This window comes from Anarhichas minor, unplaced genomic scaffold, assembly GCF_050575085.1.
Source record: "Anarhichas minor isolate MPS153535 unplaced genomic scaffold, ASM5057508v1 ptg000007l, whole genome shotgun sequence".
In the NCBI taxonomy this organism is placed as follows: Eukaryota; Metazoa; Chordata; class Actinopteri; order Perciformes; family Anarhichadidae; genus Anarhichas; species Anarhichas minor.
Window position 1 is genome coordinate 2,936,369 of NW_027466453.1, and position 26,641 is coordinate 2,963,009.

Sequence of the window (26,641 nt, forward strand, 5' to 3'; positions counted from 1 at the left end):
GAAGGGAGGCGCCCAAGAGGCCTGGGAGTCGGGGACATCATGGACAGGGGCCTCAGCTGGACATTCCCAGTACACCCTCAATACACGCTTGGTCCAGCAGCCTCTCCCTGCCATCTGATCCAACTCGCCACCATGTGATATAAAGAATGTAAGAATATATGCCGAAAAGTCCTATAACTTCCACACATAACGACTCAAATGATTAATAACCAGAATAAACAGCTTTTGTTCCACTCTGGCGTAATGCTGAACATATGATCTGTGTGTCATAGTATGAGTGGAGATTAACTATTCTAGAGAAATGTTTTCTTTAGGTAGAAAGTTTCTTGCTGGTATAGAAACCGTGGGAGGAGTAAAGTGAGGAGGGACGGAACAAGCATCCGTCCAAGCAGGTTCTTGTGAGTATAAATCAGATGTGTGTCAGTACATACTGTCAGACTTAATTCCAGGTCTGTTTCAGAGAAATACTGCGATCAACTCTAGTTTGAGACTTTTCCGACTTGCAAGAAATGGAGGAGCATATCAGCAATGGTAAGATGTTTAATGGGATCTGTGATGTTAATATTCATATGTGCTTACAGTTTGCACTTTTGACTACTGTATTAGTGTGGCACAATGTAGACAAACAGCTATAAACAAAGACAAAGCTGATTTCTATTGTGATCCAGCCTTATGTTATGTTTGTTAATTATTTTTATGCTTTTGTCTTTTCCTGCTAGTCATTCCAGCACCAGTAACTATGAAGGGATCAGTTGTGCATGTTTTGTCCCCTGAGAACTGTTGCATTGACATTCTAGACAATGGAAGGACCATCAGAGACTTCCTAGACAGTAAAATAAAAGAGCGTGGTTCAGCGGTGAGTATCAGAGACATCATGTCACCTAAGCTTTCCTAACTGTGTAATTGTGTCCATGTATCGTGTGATAGTTGAGCTTTCTTGAGATGTGAACTAAATGTTGACTTTGCTCTTTTTGTTCAGGACAATGAAGAGCCATTCTATGTGGCAAGTCTGGATAGTATATTTGAAAGGCACCTCAGGTGGCGTACTAACTTACCTCGAGTCAAGCCTTTCTATGCAGTGAAGTGCAACAACGATGCATCAGTTTTGAGGATGATGAGTGCTCTGGACACAGGTTTCGACTGTGCAAGCAAGGTACCGATGAAGTATTTCAAAGAGAATCCAGCTCTATGTTTTCTTTATTGTGGAGAAGCAGTTTGCTCATTTGAAACACGCTTTGGTCGATCACAGGTCGAGATCCAGCAGATGCTGTCCCTCGGAGTGACACCTGACAAGATCATTTACGCACACACAACCAAACCACTGTCGCACATCAAATATGCCTGTACTCATGGAGTCGATATGATGACTTTTGATAGTGAGGAAGAACTGCTAAAAATATCTCTTAGTCACGCCAAAGCCAAGTGAGTGAACAACTACTGATATTTTTTGCTCCTTTGTTTAGTTGATTATTGTTAGCTTACCGATTAACACTTTTGAATCACTTTTTCCAGATTGGTACTCCGCATCGCAGTGGATGACTCTGCATCCAAGATAAGACTCAGTTCAAAGTTTGGCGCCAGACTGGAGTCAGTTGGTAAGCTGCTGGGACGTGCTGGAGAGCTTGGCTTGGAGGTCATTGGGGTCAGCTTTCATGTGGGCAGCGGGTGCACTGGAAGTTTGCCGTTCAAGCAGGCCATCGCAGACGCTCGACGTGTCTTTGACATGGGGGTAAGTCATCGTCACAGCAATAGAACTCAAATTTAGTTATGTAGTTGGTCCAATAAATATTTCATTCATGAAAGCTTGATCATTTGATTTGTGTGTATATGAAATAATAAGTCACTGTACACCATGATAAGAACTCCATAGCAGCCCAGAGATTGAGACTTGAAGTTTTTCCTGTTTCCAAAATTGAGTATTGTCCTAAATTATTTTCTTTAAATTATTTTACTTGAACTCATTGTGTTTTATGGCTGAAGCCATAAAAGTGCCATGACTCTTTTTATACTAATTCATGGGTTTATGATTCATAATTAAGTTATTGATAACCATTATATTTGGATATTAATGAGTTATTATTTATTATTATTATATGCTACAAGCAATAGCACTACAGTAAGTACAGTATAACATTTTGAATTATATGACTGATTGATTAGAAACTTTTTCAGAATTTGCTGGGATTCCAGATGAGACTCTTGGATATCGGTGGAGGATTCTCTGCAATTGAGAGTTTTCAACAGAAATTTGAAGAGGTAACATTTTTCAAAAACATACAATACGAGTGCTCATTAATGGATGTCCTGCATCTCCATTGTCCTGGTAAAACAAGGAGCATAAACAACAAAATAGAATGACACGGATTACACAACCTTTTTCTTTCCATTTTTACCTGAAGGACTATGTAGACTGTCAAGGAACCTCTAAATGCATACTAAAGAGGCAAACTTAATAAGGAAATATTCGGAGTACTTGCACCTCGCTGCCCCTGAAGGAAGTCTCAGGTCCACAGTACACGTCGTTGCCCTTTCATTCACTCGCTGCTAGCACCACATTGTTTCTTTTGCCGTGTTCACACCTAATCGCGTCATTCACGCCGCCGGTCTCGCCGGGGACCATTTGTGTTCATTCGCGTGAATCGCGCTGGACGCGCCTGAGAGGGGGCATGGCTTATCGCCCTGAAAGCCGCCATCAACCATGGAAAAAATAACCTATATTTCTGCTTAGTACGTGTTGTGGAAGTCCCAGATATCACGGGAAACTAAACGCCGTCATGTCTTGGTTCATAACATTGTCCAGAGGAGCTCCGTCGATTTTATCGAGCTGTATTCACTGTTTCTAGCAAGCCACACGTCGGCTGTTTACTATAGCTGTATGAACACAAAATAAACTGATTTGGCTGTGATTTAACTACAATAAACCAACAAAGGGACTCCGAAATAACTACGTAATAATGCCGATTTGTAAAAAGTCTGAATTCATGTTTAGTTAGTTCTCTCCGCAAGACGACAAGCAAATAACTTTTAAAATACTTGTTTTCTCAATGGAGCTCGGATCGATCGGTGCTAGGCTAAGCTAACATTGTAGCAGCTCCTTCAACGCTCAAAATAACGTCATGTAGACGTAAATACGGCAGCGTCTATTCATTGTTTGTACCATATGGTTTACACACAGATGTATACATAGTTTGGTCGGGTCTCTATTGATATGAGGTATCATAGAGCTCTGTGTGAACACAGACGGCTACAGTATTTGTTTCCTGATTCAACAACGGCAGGACGTCAGTGATGACAGGAGAAACATCTCAACGCTGATAGGCTATCACGCCCTAGCGTCACGCCATTTTTCATATTTCATATTTTCATATTTAACCTTAATCTTTACTCACATACACATGTTGTTTGAAAGAGCAAAACTTCACGTTTCTATCTGTACCAATTATTAAAAAATTTCCAATATCACTGTTCTAACAGTTGCTCAGTTTCAACCTTGCTTTTAAAAATGCGACCATACATTTCTCAAAATACTGAATTGAGAATGCAGTTTAGTTGTATAATATGGAAATATAATTTAGTGTGAGTCATTTCCAAGCTGATGCACAAAAAGCTTGTTCAGGAATTATTAACTAACACTCCATAAAATCACATTATATGATGGATACCACTGCTTGAAGTGTCTGAAGCTTGATCTTTCAACCATTTATCCATTAGATTATATTATACACACCTGCATCCTTTCCATCATTAATGAGTGATATCTCTATCATCCTCTATTATCACCTCTTAAATTACACAGGTCGTACTTCAAAGAAACACATGCAGAAACCTTACCTTTGTTGCCTGTACTGCCAGTGATACTGACAACTGTAGGTCACTTTGTAAAAGGTGTATTTCATGTGAAAAATGCTATTAACCCATTGTGTTTTTTCCTACTAGTTTTCGGAGGTCATTAATAGAACACTGGATGAACTCTTCCCGCCTGACAGTGGGGTGCAAGTTATTGCAGAACCAGGCCGATACTACGTGGAATCAGCCTTCACATTGGCAGTGAATGTCATTGCCAAAAGAGTAATCGGTAATGTCTTTTGAAGCCACATGTATCCAGTAATAAGACATAACTTTGCTTGTATTTAAATGGATCTTGATTTTAAATACAAGGAGTGTAGGTGACAGCTATCAGAGGAGTCTGTTGGCACTACATGGCAATGCACCACTACATAAATATGTATCCTCAATAGACAGCCATGCTCTCTGCTCCTCTGAGTGAGCATAATGAGTTGCAGGGTTGTAGATAATCACTTTGTGCAGACCCACAGATACCAGGTTGCATCTTTATAAACATATAGCATATTTGCCATTTTATCATTTGCATTTTTTCAGATGATGAGGACCACTGCCCTGACAGAAAAATGACATACTACGTCAATGATGGAGTGTATGGCTCCCTGAGTTGCGTTGTCAATGATGCTGCTCACTGCAACCTTCAACCATATCTTCACCGGGTAACTATCAACCACATAATGTCACCACATAAGAAAGCAAATATTGGATGATTGCGCATGATTACGCCCAATGCCAACGGTGTATATACTGTGTATATATATTTATACATATGCATGTGAGCCTGCCTCACATTTTATATGGTTACACAGGTTGTTGAGAGCAGCGAGCAGAGATACCGGTCTGTTATCTGGGGTCCAACCTGCTCCAGCTATGACAAAGTAACCGACAGCTGCTGGATTCCTGAGCTACATGTGGGGGACTGGCTTCTCATCGACAACATGGGTGCTTACTCTGTTAGTTTGTCCAGCGAGTTCAACGGCTTTGAAAGAGCACACATTTACCCTGTTGTGACAGCCGAGACATGGCACACCTTAAACCTTTCGAGCTGTGGTCTGTTGTTTGATGTCATCTGACATGTCTTCAATTAGTGCCTAGTGTCATTTGACAGAGGTATATTTTTCAGTTCATCCTCTGCTGACATTAGCATTACAAGGCATTAACGCCAAATATTGTTAAGGAGTGTGAATAGACGGCACTCCGCTGCATAAAAAATCCCCTTCAAAATAAAAGCACAGAATTTTAAAAAAAATTCCCAGGCAAAGGCCTGCCACGTGGGTCGCGACCCACCAGTTGAGAATCACTGTTATAGAGAGAGGCTTAAAATTCTATTTTTTTTTATAAATACTCCATCTTTATCCTCAATGAATATTTTTAAGGCCGATAAGCATTTTTCTGTTGAAAAGATTTTTTAACCGACAATGTTGATTAAACGTTTTGACATATTTCACTGAAAGTTTTCATCCTTTACACTGTGCTAGTAATAACATATTGTCATTTTGGAGCTTCATTAAAAAAAAACACATTTCTTGATAGATGAAAGCCAGTATTGCAAATCTCGGTGAAATATGGTCTAAATGTGATGTTCAGTCTTCAAATAGCCGGAGAAAGAAAACGACAATTTTGAATAAGCTTTTCACCATAACCGTGTTTTAAATGCCTTTTAACCTGAAAAATGCTCACTCAACTTAGGAGATAAAGAAAACCATGTGACATAGACGGCAATTATTTTATTATTCTATTACGTGTTATGGCCACAGCCTCTCCCCACTAAAGAGTCACAAAGTGGGACACGTCATCGCTAACTGCTTAAGCCTCAAGAGCAAAGAGCAGCAGCAGTCTACACAAAGTGTGCCACCGCCAAAAGGTAAAGGATTGATTAAAGCCGAGCACTTGGCTACTGAAGTGACAATATTGATGCTTGTTTCCCTCCACCGCCGAGCAGGCTGCTTGTGGTTACGGGTTTGTATTTACGTGGTGGTGGATGGATTATACTCCCAGGCCAGTGCATCGTGTGCATATTTAAACTGGTCAATGGTTTCTTTCATTTTGCTGTTTCCCCCATTATTGTTAAATAAAGGTGTTACTCTTTTAATGCGCAATGACATTGCTGGTGGTAAAGTACGAAAGCACAGTGAAGCGTCTTGCTCAAAGCTGTTAATGAAACAGCTTCTTTTATTAAGTAAATGATGTTCCCTGACCAAGAATCGAACGCGATGGTGAGACCGCCGAATCCTAACCTTAAGACTACCAGGGAATGTGGTAACGGTTGTCCCGGTAACAGCCTTTCGACCTCTGTGCTCCGGTCTTGTGGTGTGTACGTGTGTGTGATGCCTTTCAAGTAAATTGTGGGTTTGAAGACTCGAAAGCTGATTGGTCCAGGTTCCTCCAGCCAGTGTCCTGATTGGGGGAAATGTTTTTGTTTTAGATAAGTGAAAGCCCAAACTTTTCATACCGTCTCTTTTGGTTATATTGGTATCTTTGATTGGACAACGGGTACTCTTTAACCCCTGTTGTCCCTGTTATATCTAATTCACTTATGTTTAACCAAAGAGCTCCTTTTATCTTGAATAAATGACTCTGTAAACCTTTAAACATCTGGTTTTATGTTACCTCCTTTTACTTAAACAAGCCGGGTGTAACATTAAGCAGCAATTTCAGCACAACATAAACAATGTTATTTGAATACAATTACAATAAATAGAAAAATACATGCTCGTTGACAGTCTTTCTTTAATTGTTTTGTCAAAGCCATCCAGGAGCCTGTTTCAAATGGTCTGGATTTCTGTCTTAATGTCTTGTAAAACTACTTTAATCCTCGGCCCACATTAACTTTTAAAGTGATCAGTTTTATGAAACATAAAGCACAAATCCATAACTTCCAACTAAACCCATTGGTCCCGACTGACTATGAAAATAATAAGACCATTCGTGATCCATCCTGAAACATTTAAGAATGGGTCATGTATGGTAATTATTATTATTTGAAAAGCTTCAGAAATATCCTAAAACAGCTGGGCTCTGTAGTTTGTTTACCAAACATTACTCTGTAGGATTACAAGTGTTTTTTGGGGAACTATTTTCAGATGTGGATTGATAAATAATTAGAGCACCAGTGAGTATTTACGGTAGCTAGATGGTTTATGTGGGATTAAGTCACAACTCGAGCTGTGACTATTGGTGAATTAATTGACTGGACGAACACAAAATGAATCAAACTATTTCAATAGACGATTAATCGTTTCCAGCTAGGGTGGGAAATGTATTTTCGCAAAAAAAAGAAAATGTGTTGAGATTCTCTTTACATCCCAACAGCAGTCAATAAAACAAACGTTCTGACATGTAAATGAATAAATCTGGGATCTGTCGCAGGACTGTAATAAGACCGTCCAAATAATGACAAAGATCACCCATGTCAATCGCACAAGCCTCTTGAGAACAAATCTGTTCGTACGGGTGTCTCTTGCATGAACCTGCAGTGTGCAGTATTTAGAGGGATCCACTGGCAGAAATGATATGTTTCCATTAATGTGCTTTTTCGTTACCTTAGAATGAGCCGTTTACATCTACATACGGAGTGGGGTCCTCTTCACAAAGCCGGCGGCCATTCCTCTGCTGTAGCCCACAGCGGACAAACCAAACACCTGCTCTAGATAGCGCCATGTGTGTGTTTCTACACACTTAGTACACAGGACATTTCGGTTGGTCGCAATCTGCGGCCTCAACCCATAGGTGTCGCAAAACCCATACTCACTAGACCTTTAAGAGAGTTTTCAATCAAAAAAGGCCAAAAATAATCACAATCAGAAACGGTTTATTGTCAAGTACGTTACACATTCAAGGAATTTGGCTTGGTGATTGGTGCATAACAATGAACACGGTGCAATAGTAAAATACATCATCTAAAATAGAAACATTTGCAATAAAATATGGTCAAAAATAGTCATAGGGTACTTCTCGTGTCTCTTAATTGCATCCCCGTTTCCCTCACTTGGGTCCTTTCCTTGCGTCTTAGTCCCTCCCACCAGGGATGCATGGAGGAAACCATGTGAGGAGAGAGGAACGAGGAAATATGTTTTAAGATACATGAGACGTCCTTTCCTCAGTTGCGTCACGTGAAGCGACGTCTGTTTCTGATGACGGAGGATCAGCTGATCACAGCTGGATCAGCTGTCAGTCGGCTTTAACAGCTGGAGAGACTTTTGTGTCTGTTCACATGATCACTGTACTTAATAATAGTAACTAATAATACTAATAACTAATAAAGACACAAAGTAATCATCAGTGTAGAGGTGTTTTCTTTCTGTAGTCTGTTAACAAACTGTGTCCTGTGTTCTGTTTATAAGCGCAGGATCCATTTCTACCGGCGGAATGCGATCGTCTTATTTATGAATTATTTGCGTCTGTACCTTTGAAATTGTGACTGTGGCGTCATTATTAAACAACCCAGAATATGATTATTGTTTCTCTTAAATGATAAAACTCAGCAAACACTCAGGAATGATGTAAAAAGTGTTTCGTCTCTCCAGCTCTCTCTGACTTTGTTTCCATAATAAAAGTTCAGATCACGAAAACACAATTCTTTCTAATAAATGAAGAAAGTTGTTTGTGGTCCTTTTGTTGTTCAGACTACAATGAACATTTATTTAAACCAGATGGTGAATCAGAAACCTAATCAAATATAAAGCTTGAGTTTATTCTGTGATCCGTCTTCACTCAAACTCCAGTCAGTCAGTCCGATCGGCTGCAGCGTCCAATCACATGACTGATGAACAATGAGGGGGCGTGTCGGCCGGTAAAAGACTTCCTGGAAGTCTGTTCTCGTGGTTCCTCGCTCATGGCTCCTCAGAGGTCCCTCCTCCGTCCTCGATCCTCGCTCCTCCGAGCTACATTAGAGCTTTGGGACGGCCGTCAATATGGCGGGGAAGAAACAACTTCCGGTTCAAGCGAGGATCGAGGAGCGAGGAAACGACAATTAAGAGACTTGAGAAGTACCCAGAGACGTGTTTCCCCGGCATCACATTCTGCTTCCTGTCCTGACAGGAAGTCTGTGCCCAGATGTCCAGATGCTGGAGGATGAAGTGATTGGCCATGTCGACTGAATCGCGCTCAAAAGACGACTAAAATATGATGTGAAGCCAGGGAACTGTGCCGCGATGGTTCCGGCTTCTTAATTGTAAAAATGTGCTGAGTTCCTATATCGTAGTAACTTGACAGTCTTTAGACAGGTTTTAGATTGGTAATTGGACAAAATGAGACATTCGATAAAATCACCTTGGGCTGTACGAAATAATAATAGACCTTTTTTCGGGATGTCACCCAGTGCAACAGTGTGGCTCATTGATGTGTTTTTGGACAACAATAGAAAAGGAATAAGATTTACCAGGCTTTGTATACACTTTATTTAGGAGGGATCAGTTGTTGTTGTTTTGGTCTTTTAATACGAGTTGACTGTCTGAAAAACATAGAATGTGACCAGACTTATTCTTTAACTGTAGTATTTTTTATTTGATTCACCTTTATTCAACCTCACTCCTTAGTCGTGTCATCTTCATTTTCTTTTTATTAATATTTGACGTCATTTAGCCCAGGCCTACGTAACACAGTACTTGTACTCCGATTCTTGCTGCGAATACTAGGTGCGAGTTGTCTTCTGTCCACTAGATGTCCTCCTGCATTTGGTGACCGCTTCATCATGACAGTTGCTGTGTGGCCGGGGCATTCTGTTGTTGTCTGTAGCATGCTCACACACACACTCACACGCGCATAAGCACATTGAGTTTATTGGCCACGCCCCTCACGTGAATTATGCATCACCTCCCGTCGACCGGAGGAGACTCGTGCCTCCCGGAGCAGCTCGGACGTCAGCTCGTGCTCACCGGTGGAAGGAGAATAACGGTCACAATATCGCCACTGTCTGATAAAGGAGCTACCGATAACCCGGTAATGAATGGGGGATTGGGGAGAGTCGGAATCCGCCTCGCGCACGACGACTCCGTTGGTTTCTACCGGGGATTTGACGGAGGAGGACACACCGAGGGCTTAGAATCAACCCGGCCGTGACCGACCCATTATCTGCCGGCCTGGCGTTGTTCTCATCGCCGGTGATATTTGAGGGTGAAAGAAACAGCCAAGGTACGTTTGTCGTGTTTCCCGTGTGTATTCGTGTGTGTGTGTGTGTGTGTGTGTGTGTGTGTGTGAATGCGTATGCTCGCGCGCGCGCGTGTTTGTGTGTGAGCAAGGGAAGAAGAGATAGATGCTGTAGTAAGATGGTTTGTGTGTGTACGTGTGTGAAGGATCACTAATCGATCTCCTACCAGCCATATCAAAGAAATCAATAATATATATATATATATATTATAATATCATTATCTCCTACCAGCACAGCCATATCAAAGAAAGTAATGGATGTCCTCTTATAATGACTTTACTGCAGAAATATTGTGGTGACACCATAAAACATCACTTAAAAATCTTCCTTAAATACCACAGAGACGCTTTTCCATCTCGTCTTGATAATGTCACAGGCACCGCTGTATGACGCAGTTCACTAGTGATCGTAAGTCAGACACCTGCACGGCGTTGTGGTCATACTAGGATGAGTGGGAAAAAGACAAGTTAGAACATAACAATATAGTAAAGGGAGCGTGGTTGTAGGAGAGGAACAGAATCCCTGTGTGTGTGTGTGTGTGTGTGTGTGTGTGTGTGTGTGTGTGTGTGTGTGTGTGTGTGTGTGTGTGTGTGTGTGTAAGGATTTCATTCTTACTGCCCCTCTCTGTCTGTCTCCCCCTTCTCGTTTCTGCTCCGTTTTCACCCACATTTTGGTCCCATTTCAAATTCCCACCGTCTGTTGGTTAACAGTTGTTTTGTCAAGAAAAACCGAAATCCTTTGTGTGGGAATGATGGGATTATCTCTCACAATACTGCGTCCATTATTAATCTGTCGTTGGGCCAGATTTGCATGTGTTTGTAGAGGCTGTAGTAAAGTCAAATCTGTCCGTCTATCTATCTGAGCTAGCTACAGTTCAGGCTTCCGGAGGCCTGAAGTACAGATCTTTCTTCTGAAAACTTTGAACGTGTTTGTTCAGTTTGTGTCACTCTGACCAAGTCGTTTCTTTGTCATATTTTGTTCCCAACCCCCCCCCCCCCCCCCCCTCGTGGCTTCTTTTCCTAGACGGTGGCGGTGCAGATGGGTGTAATCCCATGTTTAATCTGCCTAACCCTGTAGTCATAGTCGGGGTTTAACACTGCTCTGATTAGAATACCCCTGCCCCCTCACCAATACAGTCATTAGGTTAATGAGATCACTCACACGGCATCGCTAGTGCTAATTAAAGGAATACAACACATAAGCAGCATCTTTTTGCCCGTTCCACAGATTCTGTATTCATTCTGACACTTTGTACATTCACTTGCCAATTCAAATAAATCAGTTTTTCACTCCCATCTCGACCCAATAGTGATAGGGTATTCATCTCAAAATAATCCTGTGTTCATGTGAGCACAGTTCATCATTCGGACTTGCTGTGGGAAGGAAGTGTCCCGGAAATGGGCAGTGCATGATTTAATGCAGCCTTATTGTTTTCCATGCGGCCGGAGTGAGAAGAGCGAGCGTGGAGCGCCTGGCTGGTGTTCTTGATGATTCTTTCTTTTGTGCTCTCCATTTAGCAGAGGGCAACGCACCGATCCTGCAAGCAGTCCGGTTTGCAATGCGTTGTAATGGGTATGTGGTAATGCTCCCGGTGTGGCAGTGATAAAGGCCCACCTTTTGGTGACAATTAACGGTTTTAGTGTAAACTAGCTCATTCACAAAGAGTTTTCCTTTTTAATGAACACGAGAATGGTTGTCCGTGGCATGCGAGATTTTGCCGCGAGTCAGGGTTGATCACTTGGAGCCAAATAAAATACAGAATAACGAGACGTTAATAACTTCTTAAAGCCACTTTCCTGATATTTAACGTTAGCTAAACTAGCTAGCGTTAGCTAACTTTGTATATTTCTATTTTTTGCTACTTTATGCTTCTAATCTCATACATCATAGAGGCAAATACTGTACTTTTGTTTTTATCAGACAGCATTAGTGACTTGTTTCTTTGCATATTCAGATTAACAATACAAAATATAATCGATAAATATATTATGGTATTTGTATATCTGTACGGCCCCCAGAGAGGAAATTCACAAGCTGCCTAGTGGCATGTAAAGTAATCTTTTAAGATACATATGAATACATTTGCAATCATTAATAATAATCCAAAATATAACATATATTGTTGTGCAATACAAATTATTTGTTCATTAAAACAAGACGGTTGCTATGGAATGTATCCTAGCTGCTAGCATATTTATTTTTACATTACAGGCTTGCGCTATATTGATTTTGCTCTTCATTTACATTATTTGTTTGTTTCCATATATTTTGCAACCACTGAAAACGTTTCAGCGTCAGTAGGAGGACTTCTGCTTGTACTAGGCTTGCCCTTATTTTTCAAGTGGAGCTGTGTTGCTTGGCGTGGCGAGGATGTTGCTCCACTTTCTCCGGTCCCCGAGTTTTGTTTGCCAATAGCTGTGGTGAGAGGTTTCACACTTGTGGCCTCTTAATGGTAATAATCTCTCTTGTGTCAAGACCCGCATCCCTTGGTTTGTGAATCGCGGTGCTGCGGAGGCAGTGGTCACCTCTCAGATTATGTTTCCTCATGTTAAACCAGCCAAATGGCTGTCCAGCCATTGGGGACTGCTATTGATTGAAAAGGTGTGCTAAGTGCTAAAATAATTGTTCCTCCATCCTGGTGACAACGCCCATCATGTGTACATAAGTGAATACATGTGCTTGCGAATGGACATGCAGTACATTTAAGAGTCCCGGTTTGGGTGTTTTGGAAAATATGGTCACTTTACAAAATGTAGCCCAGTATGCTAAAGCCAGCAGTCGGGTCCAGTTGAGTGTCGACAAATGGCTAACGCTAGTATATAGTACAACACAGTTTCACGGCAGTTTGTTAAATAGTCACAATTGCAATCTATGGGTGTTGTTTACAGGGACACAAATTGTCTATTTTTTGTGTCTGGGAAAAAGCTGGGTGTGCAGTTTTCACAGTTGTGACCCCAATAACAAAGTACCACTGGGCCCATTTGACCAGACTATCCCGGCTCAAACACTGATTTATGCTGAGGCGGCAGTTTCCACTTGCAGCCTGCAGGGGCCGCCATGTGTGAGTCGGCCTCACGACAGCTTTACACGAAGAGTGTAAAAGTGCAACAAGTTTACAGAAAGAAGAAAGGGGTAAAAGTTGATCATATCAGCTGGTCCTTTTGTTTGTGAAGTTTTTTTTTGGCTTTGTTTTTCCACGCGCACACACTCTTCCTTCCTGTATGCGGGCAAGCTGAGGGAGTCCTTAGCGATTACAGGAAGTTAGCGTTGACTTCTCTGGGGAAGAGAGATAAGAGTCTGGCAGAGTGTGTTCGTGTGTGTGTATGTGTGTGTGGATTCAGCTGAAAGCAAGGCCATCTGCACTCAGCTATTGCTAATAACAAAACACACGTACAGTCACACAACCAAGCCTATAGTCAAACAAACCAACCCTGGGTGTGTGTGTGTGTGCTCTGGGTTTAGTGTGTGTAAGTGTGTTTCTGAATGTTGTGTGAATGACAACAGCCATTCCTCTGCTGATGATGGCAAGCAGCAAATTCTTTGTGTGGTTTGTTAAAAGGAGAAGTGAGCTGCGCACACACACACACACACACACACACATAGATAATAGATATTTACCTGGGAGCAGGTGGAACAGGTAGTATCATTTAAATAAAATGTGCATGTTGTTCATGTCTACTGAAGTTAGTACTGCAGATTATAGTCATCCCACCTACAAACCAACCTGAAGGGTTGATCACACGATGACGCGTTGCTACAGGTGCGACCGCTTCAAAAAAACCTTGGCAAAGCAGTTAAAGGCAAAACAGCGTAATGCGCCTGTGGAGCGGGGCCGCGTGCACCCGATCCTGTGTGATTAACGGGAAATGGACTGGACATGAAACTATCACAACATGAGATATGAATTCCCCCTTCTTTCTCACGTACTCCATAGCTGTCTCACAGCCCAACAGCTAACTAGCTAGCTAGCCCTACCACATCTACCAGCCACAAAACAGGAAGTAAGTGGTAAAGTAGCAAAGCCCGCCTCTTGCTTGATTTGATTGAAATGTGCTACCTCGGGACTGGCGCTTAAAAGTTGAGAAAATTTTAACTTTTGTGCACGTCTAAAAAGCTGCTAGGAAAATGCGGCGCAAGAGAAGTGAACGGCAGGTGCAGCCTACGCGTTGCTAGTGACGGATCCCATTCATTTTCTATGTAGAGCAAGAGAGCCGGCCGCGAGTTGCACGATGGATATGACGCGGCGACTTTTACATCAAATTCTTCAACAGATATTCAACAAAGTTGTTTTGAGTGATGGAATTACTGTTTTTTTGTAAGTAGGGAAAAAAGTAAATTTGAACTGATGTTTAGGTATACGTATGATAACAATAGTAGCCTAATGATATGAGAAGTTAATATTAAAAAGGAGTAATTGGGTTGTCCATCTGTGCTGTTTATGCGTGTCCTCTTGTGGAAATATAATGGAGCCCAGGCAGCAACCTCCGGTCCTGCCGACTGAAGCCGATGCAGAAGTGTCTTAAAACCTGCACTCTCTCTACTGACCAGCAGGGGGCGACCCCTCTGGTTGCAAAAAGAAGTCAGATTGTATAGAAGTCTATGAGAAAATAACTTACTTCTCTCTTGATTTATTCCTTCAGTAAACATTGTAAACATGAGTTTATGGTCTCAATCACTAGTTTCAAGTCTTCTTCAATACAGCATGATGTTCATTTAGTAAATGATTGTCCATTTAGAGTCAAATAGACCATAAAGAGGGAGGAGTATGCTTTAGGGCGGGGCTACCTTGTGATTGACAGGTCTCTACCAGAGCCGTATACGACGACTTTACATCACTCCTCTGCATTTCAACTATAGTAACTTCCGTTAATTGGTTGCCAAAAAACAACATGGCGATGGCCGCAATCCAAGATGGCGATCGGGGAATCGACGAACTTGAATCTTCAAAACGGCAGTCCACAAACCAATGAGGTCACGACGACTACGTCCACTTCTTATATATATATATATACACAGCCTGTGATGGAGCTACTATTCTGTCGGTGAATGTGCTAGCATGATAGCAGTGGTACGTTTAGGTTTTAATAATTCTAGCTTCCAACATGGCTGCTACCGTACCTAAACTTTGTGTTCTGCTGGACCGATGCATGGACTATATAGTATTCATTTGTTTTAGGTACAGCCAAAAGAGTATGTAAAATAAATACTGTAGAGATACAAAGGTTTAGTTTTCTTCATCAACAGGTAGTTCTGCTCAACAGTAAATAACACTAAGCTAAACACAGGATGTGGGATTTAGCCAAACTGAATACCCTGTATCTTTCATGCTGTTTTGAGTGTTTACGACATAAAAAGTTAGAGGAGGTCAGATGGAGCTGTAACTGGTGACAGATGGTGTGTGTGTGTGTGTGTGTGAGTGAGAGAGCGTAAGAGTGTGTGAGAAAGAGAGAGAACGAGAGAGTCATGCAAACACCACACTTACTGTATCTCTCTATCACCACGTCAGCGCTGAGTCACGTTTACCGGCTGCAGACTGCCATGAGTCAGTTTCTTCATCATTTCCCACATCTCTTTTCATTTTGTATGTTTGAGGAATTTAAAACTTGAGTGATAAAAAGAAAGAGAGACATGGACGCCATAAACATATGCAGTAAGGTACACACCGGTGTGGTGCCCTGTTGTATTATGTGAAATGTGAAATCAGTTGCGCATAGTGATGAACCCACAGTCAAATAATCACCCAGCTCTGCACCTCCCCTCAGCTCTACTTTATAGCTTTCAGCTTGATGAGCCTCATTCACAAACGGTACGTACACAAAAATCTGTACTTAAAGAGCGTGTACAAAGGTTTTATGCAAAAATCCGGGTTTCATCAAGACCATGTGTACGCAAAAATGATGATGGCCTGGCCGGCTCTCTTAATGTAAACACACACCTTTTAACTAAATGCATCTCGTATTAAAATTGCATTAATTAAAAATGCTTTAACAGACGGTAACATTTAAAACCGTTAACTTACTAATGCATCGTCCAAATGTATTAAATCACTATGAAATTGATGCCCTTTCATCCTCATCAATTATTATCTTAATAAAATGTATTATAGGCTATTTTTCGAAGCTTTTATTGAGGTTTTTGAATGAAGCTTTCAACATAAATCTAATCTCTCAAACTAACAAGAAGAATATGTTTTGATGTTATTGTGGTTATATAGATGTAATGTATGGTGCTGTTAGATTGCAGCTCGACCGGCCCGTTAATAACGCAGTGTGGCGGCAAGCGGGAGAGCAAACTGCTAAATGCCGACGAATATGGACTGAAGAAGAACATATTTTATATGTTTGATAAATACATGTTGTGGATTTTGAAAATGAGTACATTCATCTTTTTTTCTATATTTTTACACTTTTAAACTTTACAACGCTCTGATGTAACAACTCAGCCCATTCTACAAATAATATAATACTTATAATTATAGTGTGGCCTGTTCTTTATCTGTAAGTGTGCAGAAATAGAGAATGAATAATATCTCTCTCTCTCTCTCTCAAGACAAAAGCTGCACAGCATTCAAACGTTGATTTAGAATTTGAATGACAACGTTATGAATGAAACTCTGAGATATCCCGAACAGCCTGAATACAATTCTGAAATAAATCACGTTCCCCCTCATTTTTTTGGACACGTCCCACTTATAGATGTTGGTCCAATAATTGTGGAGAGTCTTGGGTGGTGGAGGAGGTCCACGTCCTCCTCCACCCGTTTCCTTCTTTTTCTTCTTGTCTTTTTTATCATCGTGTCTCCCGTGGAAACACTGAAAAAATGTGTCTTTTCTGCCTTCCACCTCGATTGCATCTAGTCTCTGTTACTAGGAGTCACTTAATATTGATTTTCTAAATGTTTCCTGATCACCACCATGCTAAAAGTAAAACTGCGCTTCATATAACATTCACTTGAACAGCCATGTATGAGTGAGAGAGTGGCGTTAACAAGACTAGTCTGTAAATCGTTTGCATTACTTCACTTTGCCCACACTGATGCAAGAAAATACATTTGCCAGTGATTATCTTATTTGCATATTACTCCAGTGGTGAAATAAATCCATGTCACAAGAGTTTTAAGTCAAGTACTTGACTTAAATCCTGATTCTCTAGTCCAGGGAAAGGATTTCTATGGCACACAGTGATTGAATTTTATTGACGTGTCACAGTAATCCTTTTCAATTTGAGGTATTTTTCTCTTTTTCTTTCTTCAAATAGGGTCTATTATCTTGTTGTTTGTATTTAAGAGGAGATAAGTACGTTTTTAATATTTGTTTTGGGTAATTTAATTATATTAATCGGGAATTTAAGAAATAATCTTTGGGCTCTTCGAGTCACCCCATCACTCTCTCTCTCCCCCTCCCCCAACCAACCCAAAGCAGCCTTGCTCTATTTCCCCGGCGTCCGTCTAATTTGTCTCCGGTGCATTTACATACAACTCTTCCGGACACGCGTGCATATGTCATATCAATGCACGCGCCGCCGCTTGGTCATGCGTGGCGGCCTTGGTTTTCTAGACTCGATCCCCGTCGCTCGTCATCGAGGATTAGCACACTGACACACATTACTCAGCTAGCCTCTGTCGTGTGTTTGTCGCGTCTACAAAAACAAGATGACATGGAACTGCTGCCACTAGGAGCCTTCTCAGACAGAAACGACACGTATTCCTCGACTGACCGGGCTTCTGCTGAGACACGTTGTGCCAGGAAGGAATATTCGTCCTCTTGAATTAGTTTTGATGCAATGTTTCTCTTCAAGAATTACTGTAAACTCAGAAATGAAGAATCTTGTATAACCGATCTCACTCACTCTCACACTCTCTCTCACACACACACACACACACACACACACACACGTAGCATCTCGGCATGGCGGAGTCACCTCTCTTCTCTCTCGCTCACTCTGCACCTGGTGCTTGAGTTTTCAAAGCACCTGATCTACTCTCCTGTGGATACACACACACACACACACACACACACACACACACACACACACACACACACACACACACACACACACACACACACACACACACACACACACACGAGATTGTTTCTCCCAGGGGGAAATGTTGGTGTTGAAAGAGAGAGAAACGAAGAAGAGAGTAGGAGAACACACATGATCTACCTCATCTATCATGTACCTGTGTCTTTGCAGTGTGTGTGCGTGCGCATATGTCCATACCTGTCTGCGCAGCCAGTGTTATAAAGCAGCAAAAAACAGTAGCAGAAACCTCCAACATGAGCTTAATAGTGCAAAAAATCGTTGGGAAACTATACAAAGGGTACGTTAGGCGTAGAAATCAGTATTGACATAAAAAGATTGGTCAAGACGCTGAGACTCAAACCAGCAGATTGCAGTAGAAGTGGCTGTTGCGTATATATGGCACCACATTTCATATCAGCTCCACGATGTTGGAAAAAAAGACATTGCAACTGCAATAATTTTTCCTGCGAGATATAGGCAATGATACATGCAATAGGAATGATTAAATATATAGACCACTCAACGTGAAATTAAAGTGAAAGTCATGAGCACCAGGCTCAATGTCAGTGTGATTGAGGGTGCAGCAGATGGCGGTTTCATTATAACATTATACATATTTATAAATACATAAAAAATTATGTGTTGTTACTGTAATGGCAATATCATGAAATTATTGGACAAAGAAATAATGTGTGGCCTGAGGCAGAGGTCCCCAACCTGTTTAGCACCACGGACCGGTTTCATATAAGACAATATTTTCACGGACCGGCCTTCAAGGTGTGGCGGAAAAACACGACGAAATAAAATGATACGATCGGGATGAAAACAAATATAAAATGCATAAATAAATACAACTCACAATAACGCTGAATCAGTGGGAGCCCTGAGCTTGTTTCTCTGCAACGAGACGGTCCCATCTGGGGTAATGGGAGACAATGACACCCGAAGTGTGTTCCTGATGTCCAGTCTACTCCGTCATTTTGTTTTGATTGCTGTCACTGCAGAACATCCCGCTTTACAAGGAGGATGTTGTTAATGGAAGCAGGGTTTTCAGTGCTTTAGTGGCGATCTCAGGATATTCAGCCTTGATTTTAATCCAAAACACCAGCAGAGTTGTTGTCTCAAACATACTTTTAATGCCACCGTCATTTACAATCTCCAGCAGCTGATCCTTTGTCGCCACATATACTGCAGAGCGGGTTTGGCTCGTCAGAATTACTCCTGATATTTAATCAGACTCCTGATATTGTCTGTTAAATGAAGCTTTCATATACTTGGAAGTTGTAGGTTCTTCTTCTGTCTCCTTAGTGGCCTTTCCCCTTTGCAAAGAAGCTCTCCAAAAGTTATTTACTCATTTTCGCTAGTTTGCGGGCTTAACTTTTGAGGTAACGTATCACGTGACCGAGACAAGCGTCTTTGACATGTTAAGAGGCACAGGCGGATGAAATTGCGAGAGAATCCGGTCACTTTTCAAAATAAAACTTCTTTCAGACTCTGATAATCAATAAAACGGAAATAATATAATATTTATTCTTTCTGTGCGGCTCGGTAGCAAATGATCCACGGCCCGATACCGGTCCGCGGCCCGGTGGTTGGGGACCACTGGCCTAAGGCACCAGAACAGAGGAGCAGAAACAGAGACAGGGAATGGAGGTTAACCATGCTGCAGTGATCAGCGGTGGTCGACAGAGGGGGACAGAGGTCAGCGGTTACTGCACCAACACCTGATACTCTTTACCCTGATCGATGTGTGTTAGCTCATCTCTATTTATTGTATTTTTTGTGAATTTAGAAACATTTTACACTAAAATAAAATAACTTATAAAACTTATTTTATCTTTCATATTATATTATCGTTTTTTTTGTATTTGTCAAGGATTTATGTGTTTATGCTGGGACAACATTCCAAGAATATTTTTGTTGATTTCCTGATTTGTTCTGTTAAAAAAAAAGTAAGTGGGCAAAAGAACAGACAAAAAACCAAGGAAGCTTATTGTAACTGGGATTTCCTACATTATTAATGTCTCTCATATATTTGACTCTTCTCTCTCTCTCACACACACAATTGTTTCTGTCATTGAGGACGACATTGTATTCACTTACATTAATAACTGATGAGAATTACCCTGACCGTAACCCTTACCGGCCTTAAACCAAGTTTAACCCTAAAATATAGTGTGATGCTAATGTTAAACACTAGCCACCCTGACCTTAACCCTTAACCCACAACCTTAAACTAAGTCTTAATCCTGAAAGATAGCGTTATGCTAACGTTAAACATTTGCCAGCTAACGTTTATACGTTTGAAAAGGGAATTTACAACTATCTCCACCAAAAAGTGTAAGGCTGTGTGTGCGTGTGTTCTCCCTGTGTGAATTAGAAAGAAGGAAGTGTTTGTGCTACTTTAATCTGCCATCTGCTCACGGCTCCAAACGGTCGTTTTAAAATCGGCTCAACGTGACAGACGAGAAGACAGACAGAGCAGCATAGACGTATCAGTGACAGACGGATACTAAATAATATCACTCGCTGCATCTTTGTGTGTGTGTGTGTGTGTGTGTGTGTGTGTGTGTGTGTGTGTGTGTGTGTGTGTGTGTGTGTGTGTGTGTGTGTGTGTGTGTGTGTGTGTGTGTGTGTGTGTGTGTGTGTGTGTGTGTGTGTGTGTGTGTGTGTGTGTTAGATATACTGTCAACTGAAAGGGTTGTATGACAGAATTAAAAGCTTTTAAATTGGGGGTTAACACACACAAACACACACATACAGAAGCAAACACCAGCAGCCTCAGTGGTTTATATTCTAATACGCATACTCATTAATGCATCGCTTAGCAACAGCAGACGGTTGCCTAGCAACAACATTACCAGCCAGCGTGTTGGGTGTGTTCAAAAGTCACACTGTAGTAAAAGAAGAGAGGGGGAGTGTGTGTGTGCGTCGTGTGTGTGTGTGAATAATAATTCCACTGCCAGTCGGGAAAATTAAGCATTCTGCAGAATCAGCTATTTATAAGCAGAATACTCATAAAGTACGTAATTACAACAAGCATGGTTATGCACACACACACACACACACACACACATATAATAGCAGACTGTGCCTCTGTAAGAACCAGTGTAGATTCTAGCCCACAATTAAAATGATTAGGAAATAAAATAATGTATTTCTATTGATAAAAAATCTTGGAACTAGCAGTTTCAATGATGTATTATAAGCTGCTTAAAGCTTGTGTTAGGACTATAAAATAGTCATGATTCATCTCTAATATCTATTTTATATTGCTGTGAAAACATCTCCTTCAAACAACTGCATTCATTCAAGTTTCTCATCAAAAAACTAAATTTTGACAAGAACACATCATGATAACTAATTTTTACTGAACAGAGCCTGAACGCATCATAATGTAACTGAATGGAACCTGTGTACGTTAGCAGTGCTGCCACCGTGGGGCGGCTGGGGCTCAGTGGTCCTTCAATCTGAAAATGTGCGGTTCGATTCCCGGCTCCTCCAGTCCATGCTGATGTGTCGTTGGGCAAGACACTGAAGACACTGAACCCCAAATTCTGTAGTTCCTGCCATCAGTGTATGAATGGGGGTGAATGGGTTTTGACACGTAGTGTAAAAGCACTTTGAGTGGTACATTTACCACTTACCGTTACTAGCTCTGCTCCTGTCAATTTCAACACAGATTTGTTGTTCACAATGTAGCATTATCATGGATCTGCGAAAGCATTTAATGGCGACTTCATTATTGCAGATTTTTTACCGGATATTGGCCGATGACGATTGGCAGTAAAAAAAACAGCGACGCAGGCTCCGTCCGAAGGTCACGAGGTTCGTCAAATTTGTGAAACCAAAAAAATCTGGACGTGTGTAGTAAGAAAGAAGCGATCAATTTACCAGAACCCCTGTTGCCTCCTACTCATAGCTGCTTGAGGCTCAAGGCTACATCAGATGCCACCAGCATAATGCACCGGAGTCTCTGACCGAACTATTAGTCGAGTGAAGGTGCTAGGTTTTTGACTCCAAGAAGGCATGGCATGAAAAAAAAAAGATATCTCTGGTTCCGCTGCATCAATTCTGAGGACCATAGGAGCTCTTAAAAATGATGAGCAGCAACAAGGGTGTCGCTGGGAGAACAAATTCTCCACAAAGACTTCACATCTTGGTTAAATCAACAATACCAGGAGGAGGACAAACTGGTGCGGCAGCAAATAGCTTCGGCATGAGGGTATCAGTAGAGTTAAAGTGAGAACTCTTAAGGGTATTGTGGCACCTGTATAAATATGATCAGTCATTACCAATCAGCTGGAATGAAAACGATCAATTTTATTTATTTCTCTCTTTCTCCTTCCCCAGGGTGTGTTGACAGAAGGCGTCTGTGTGTTCGTGACTTGTTGTCGTGAGCAAACATGTTCCGAAACAGCCTGAAGATGTTGCTGGGAGGTAAAACCCGCAAGAACAACGTTGGTCAGTACTTCATTTGTCATTATGTATATAGTGGACCCCGTCACAGTCATGTCAGAACTGTGTTTTACAGAAATGCACCTCTATTCTGATGTCTAGTTGGCAGTTTGCAGATATGGTCTTCTGGTGGTTTCCAGGATTTCATACGACAACGTCTTTCTATCTCCAAATTTTCTTTGATTTCCTCTCTCTTTCAACAGGCAGCGGTGGCATAGAGTCAGAGGGGTCAGAGGTCAGGATGATGGAGGGATTCAGCCGCTCGCTCCCCTCTTCTCCCCTCCTCAACCTTCGTCTGGTAAAAAGAGCTGGTAGGAGCATCTATCTTATCTGAGTCCATCTATCACTTACATGAGTCCAAAATGGGAATACACATTGACACAAGACAAACAACACAGCACGCTCATCAAACAGAGGGAGAAACGGATCTCCAGCTGAACTGTTGTGTAGCTACAACACTAACATTAGCAGAACAAACATGGCTGCGTGCCAATGTCGCACATGGATGTGTAAAGACAACTGGATACAGCGTGAGAGGTGTAAACCTGGTTCATTCCTATGAAAGTTGCTCACTGGGGCATGAGGCCAAAAAAATTTCCTGGGTGTGTCATAAACCGGATCTTCCAGCAATCCTCCGCACCCATTGGCCCACAGAGCAAGTGCATTAGCACTACCTTTAAACTCGCCTCCCAACTGCTCGGGCTCAGTCACACGAATAGAGGACGGATAATAACTCTGGATTCGGCTATTGTTGAATTTTACAGCATTTCAAACCTGATGATTTAGACAAGGGCTGTTCAAGCATCCGTAATGAAAAGTTGGTTTATCTGGAGAAAAGAATATTTGCTGACTTTCAGACGTCTCTTTCTCAATGCAAGTGTATGGGGGGAAAGTCTTTTTGGGCTGATCATGTGATCCTACATAAATACACTATTTTCGTGCCAATGTTTGGATTGGTTTCGGTAATTTTACACGAGAGATTTCCTGTATTTTCTCCGTTCTTCTCACTGGTTTGAAGTGGGTGGGCTCAGTTGGAAAACAGATGATGTCACGCATTTCTCTGCACCAATCAGGATACGAGGTGTGGTTACACCAAACGCAAAGCACATTTTTTTGCCTTGCATTACTCGAGTCCCACTTCATTTATCATTTATGTATTTTTTGTTTTATTTGTTTCACCCACACTAGAAACCCTAGAAAGGAGGGGAGGCTTAACCCCACCGAGCTGTATTCACTGTATCTAGCAAGGCACACGTCGGCGTCAGTGGTATGGACCTAAAATAAACTGATTTTTGCATCGATTTCATTGCAGTTAACAGATAAAAAGGGATGCCAAAATAACTACAAAATTATGCTGGTTTGTAAAAAGTCTGACTTCATGCTTTTTCAGGTTCGTCCGCAAGACGACAAGCAAACAACTGTTAAAATGCTTGTTTTCTGAATGGAGTTCGGATGGATCGGTGCTAGGCTATGCTAACGTTGTAGCTGCTCCATCGACACTCAAAATCACGACATTTTGGCTTAAATACGGCAGCGACATTATTGTTTCTACAATTTAGACAGTCTGTGGTTTATGCACGTAGGTTTATACACATCGAGTTTTGTACGATATTCTAGGAATAGAAGTACATTTTCCCGCTTTTGCGTCGCGTCATTCGCAACTTGGAAAGGAAGGAAAGAGGGCAAGAGAGAATCAAGGAGAAACCACAACCAGGGCTAGAATAGTTTATTTTTGCCTTTCTGTCACACATACACACACACACACACACACAGCTGTGACCTGTTACACTGTGTCTGGCAGCAGAGGGGGGGGGGGGGGGGGGACCTTTGACCCTGCATTTGATCGTCCCTCGGTGCCTTAGTGAGAGAGAAAACACAAGTGTAACCCAAGCCTCTACCAACCTCTCCTCTCCTCCTCACGGTTGATCTGACACTTCTCCTAAACATAACCATGTGGAGTCTCTCTCCGACCCTCTTTCTGTGTCTCGCACTCTTTCAAAACAGGAACGCTATGAGCCGAGGCAACTTCCCTAAAGTCAGCACACCATGCCCACATACACACACGCTCTGATTTCAGTTTATTTCTCTTCACCCCTTTACCTCTTCTCTGTGTTTTTGAACTCCCCCTCCATTTTGTCTTCCTTCTCCTGACTCCTGTCATTGCTGTAACTGCACATCTGATTGAGTTAAGACCTGAATCTTGACATCTGATTTTCTATATGAAGAATTCTCATTATGGAGCAGCACTAGCGTTCATTTAGAGTCATGTTTCTGGCCACCTGGTGAAGTCCAATATTTGATGAGGAAGTCTCTTAAAACATTCGCTCTACTGACCATCAGGGGGCAACTCCTCTGGTAGTCTGATTGTATAGAAGTCTATGAGAAAATGACTCTACTTCTCTCTTGATTTATTACCTCAGTAAACATTGTAAACATGAGTTTATGGTCTCAATCTCTAGTTTCAAGTTTTCTTCAATACAGCATGATGTTCATTTAGTAAATGATGGTCCATTTAGAGTCAAATAGACCATAAAGCAGAGTATGCTTTAGGGCAGGCCACCTTTTGATTGGCAGGTCGCTATCACAGCGTTGTCCAGTCTGGGAGATGTCCGTGTTTCCGTCTTAGAAGTTTAACCCCTTTCAGTCGTGTTTTTAGTTCATGAAAGCCAATTGTAACAAATTGGTCACCTGAAAATGTCTTATTCAGCGTTCGGTTGTACCTGGCTCCACCCTCTCTCTTCACTTCTGGTTGCAAAAAACCAAGATGGCAAAGGCCATAAACCAAGATGGTGAAGGCCAAAAACCAACATGGCGAAGGCCAAAATGTGTCGAACCCGAAGCTTCAAAACAGCAGTCTGCAAACCAATGGGTGACGTCACGGTGACTACGTCCACCTCTCATATACAGTCGATGGTGGATGGCGCAATTTGTCAGCCAGCCTGAAAACTTGAAACCTTTTCTTTTTTTTTGCACAACTGCACCTCTCCTGTTACTGCTCTCTGCTTTTGTTGGCCAGATTTGCGTCTGCCCCCCTTACTTATCTGTTTTTCAAGGACAGCAGGATGACTGTAAATCTTTCTATCTTTCCTCTTGTTATTGAAAAAAAGTTTTCTGTTGGTTGAAAACAACTCTGATTTTATAACAGTTTTTTTTTGGAGCAGATTTTTATCCAGCAACATGGTGTTTAATTCAATCAGACTCTTTGTTCGAACTTTTCTTTCAGCATTTTTCACATTTTCTGGGCTAAAGTGGATTACACCCTTCCATCGTCACTGTGATTTGTGGTCAGACGCTCCTCTGTTCTTGGATCCTTGGAGGAGTTTAATTGCAGCATTTCTTTGGTCTGCCGAGTCTTCCTTCAGGGTTTTCTCTCCGGCTGTGTTTTTCCTCCATTAGAAGAAAGAAGTCTGAGCTGTCTTCCCCAAACTCTCCTCGCGCTCCTCGACATGTAACAGATTACTCTCCCTGTTCAGCTCCTCCTGCAGTCTTTCCCTTTCTCTCCTGTGTGTGTGTGTGTGTGTGTGTGTGTGTGTGTGTGTGTGTGGTTTCTTTTGGGTTGGAGGAGGGGAGGTTTTGATTTGCCGTGCAGTCGAACGAGGGAGGTCGTCTTTCAGACCAGATATGGAGGCTGAAAGGAAAACTCTTCACAACACTTGGAAACTTTACTTATTGTGCTCCTGATCAAAGAGGATATCAACTCGGGAGGAGATCTACTCTTTCCGTGTCATGCTTGAGAAGCTGTTTGCTCTTTTTAGCACGGTTTTGAGGAGGCTCTACCTGTGAATGAATTGCATGGATTGTTTTTTTCGGCTACAAAGAACAAATAACCAGATGATTACATCTTCAGGATCTGCTGTGTTTGAGCTTAAAAGCGCGTGGATTCTGGGTTCACCTCCGAAAGTAACAACATACCTTCACTGAACATATGAGGAGTTTGGCTTTCTACCACAGCATTCGCATGTTTGACTATCCTGCTTACTAACGGCAGTCATTCCGTTAGTATTTAGAGAACTTGTTGTTGTTGTTTTTTTCTCCTGAAGAGTCTCTTCCTCCTCTTATCTCGTCATTCATCCTTCATCTTCCTCTCCTTTGTGTTCTCTGGAGAAGGAGGAGCTCAGGACCAAAAAGAAGATATTGACTTGTTTTTTTGGGGGTAAAAACAGCCCTT

At 41.7% G+C, this 26,641-nt stretch overlaps 2 protein-coding genes across 3 annotated transcripts in view; both read left to right on the plus strand.

Annotated features, from left to right (window-relative positions):
• The first annotated feature begins 509 nt into the window (after positions 1-509).
• On the plus strand, positions 510-4,916 carry LOC142945220 (ornithine decarboxylase-like). The gene is made up of 9 exons (XM_076086638.1): positions 510-531; positions 720-856; positions 980-1,153; positions 1,250-1,422; positions 1,513-1,729; positions 2,173-2,256; positions 3,937-4,080; positions 4,347-4,502; positions 4,653-4,916. Exons 1-9 carry the CDS (start codon positions 510-512, stop codon positions 4,914-4,916), a joined length of 1,371 nt encoding a protein of 456 aa, XP_075942753.1.
• Positions 4,917-9,639: 4,723 nt separating this feature from the next.
• LOC142939546 (protein TANC2-like) overlaps positions 9,640-26,641 on the plus strand; it is a 47,231-nt gene continuing 30,229 nt past the window's right edge. Inside the window, exons 1-4 of one of the 2 annotated variants that reach the window (XM_076082753.1) lie at positions 9,640-9,975; positions 21,767-21,843; positions 22,369-22,479; positions 22,677-22,784. In XM_076082753.1, coding sequence (XP_075938868.1) covers positions 22,422-22,479; positions 22,677-22,784 — 166 coding nt within the window. In that variant the 5' untranslated portion in view covers positions 9,640-9,975; positions 21,767-21,843; positions 22,369-22,421. The remainder of the gene's footprint in view (positions 9,976-21,766; positions 21,844-22,368; positions 22,480-22,676; positions 22,785-26,641) is intronic. The other variant, XM_076082746.1, reaches the window with a different exon arrangement.

Coding starts and splice junctions, on each gene's coding strand:
- LOC142945220 (XM_076086638.1), top strand. CDS start 510: ATGGAGGAGCATATCAGCAATG. Junction 532..719: donor GGAGGAGCATATCAGCAATG/GTAAGATGTTTA, acceptor TTTTCCTGCTAG/TCATTCCAGCACCAGTAACT. Junction 2,257..3,936: donor TTCAACAGAAATTTGAAGAG/GTAACATTTTTC, acceptor TTTTCCTACTAG/TTTTCGGAGGTCATTAATAG.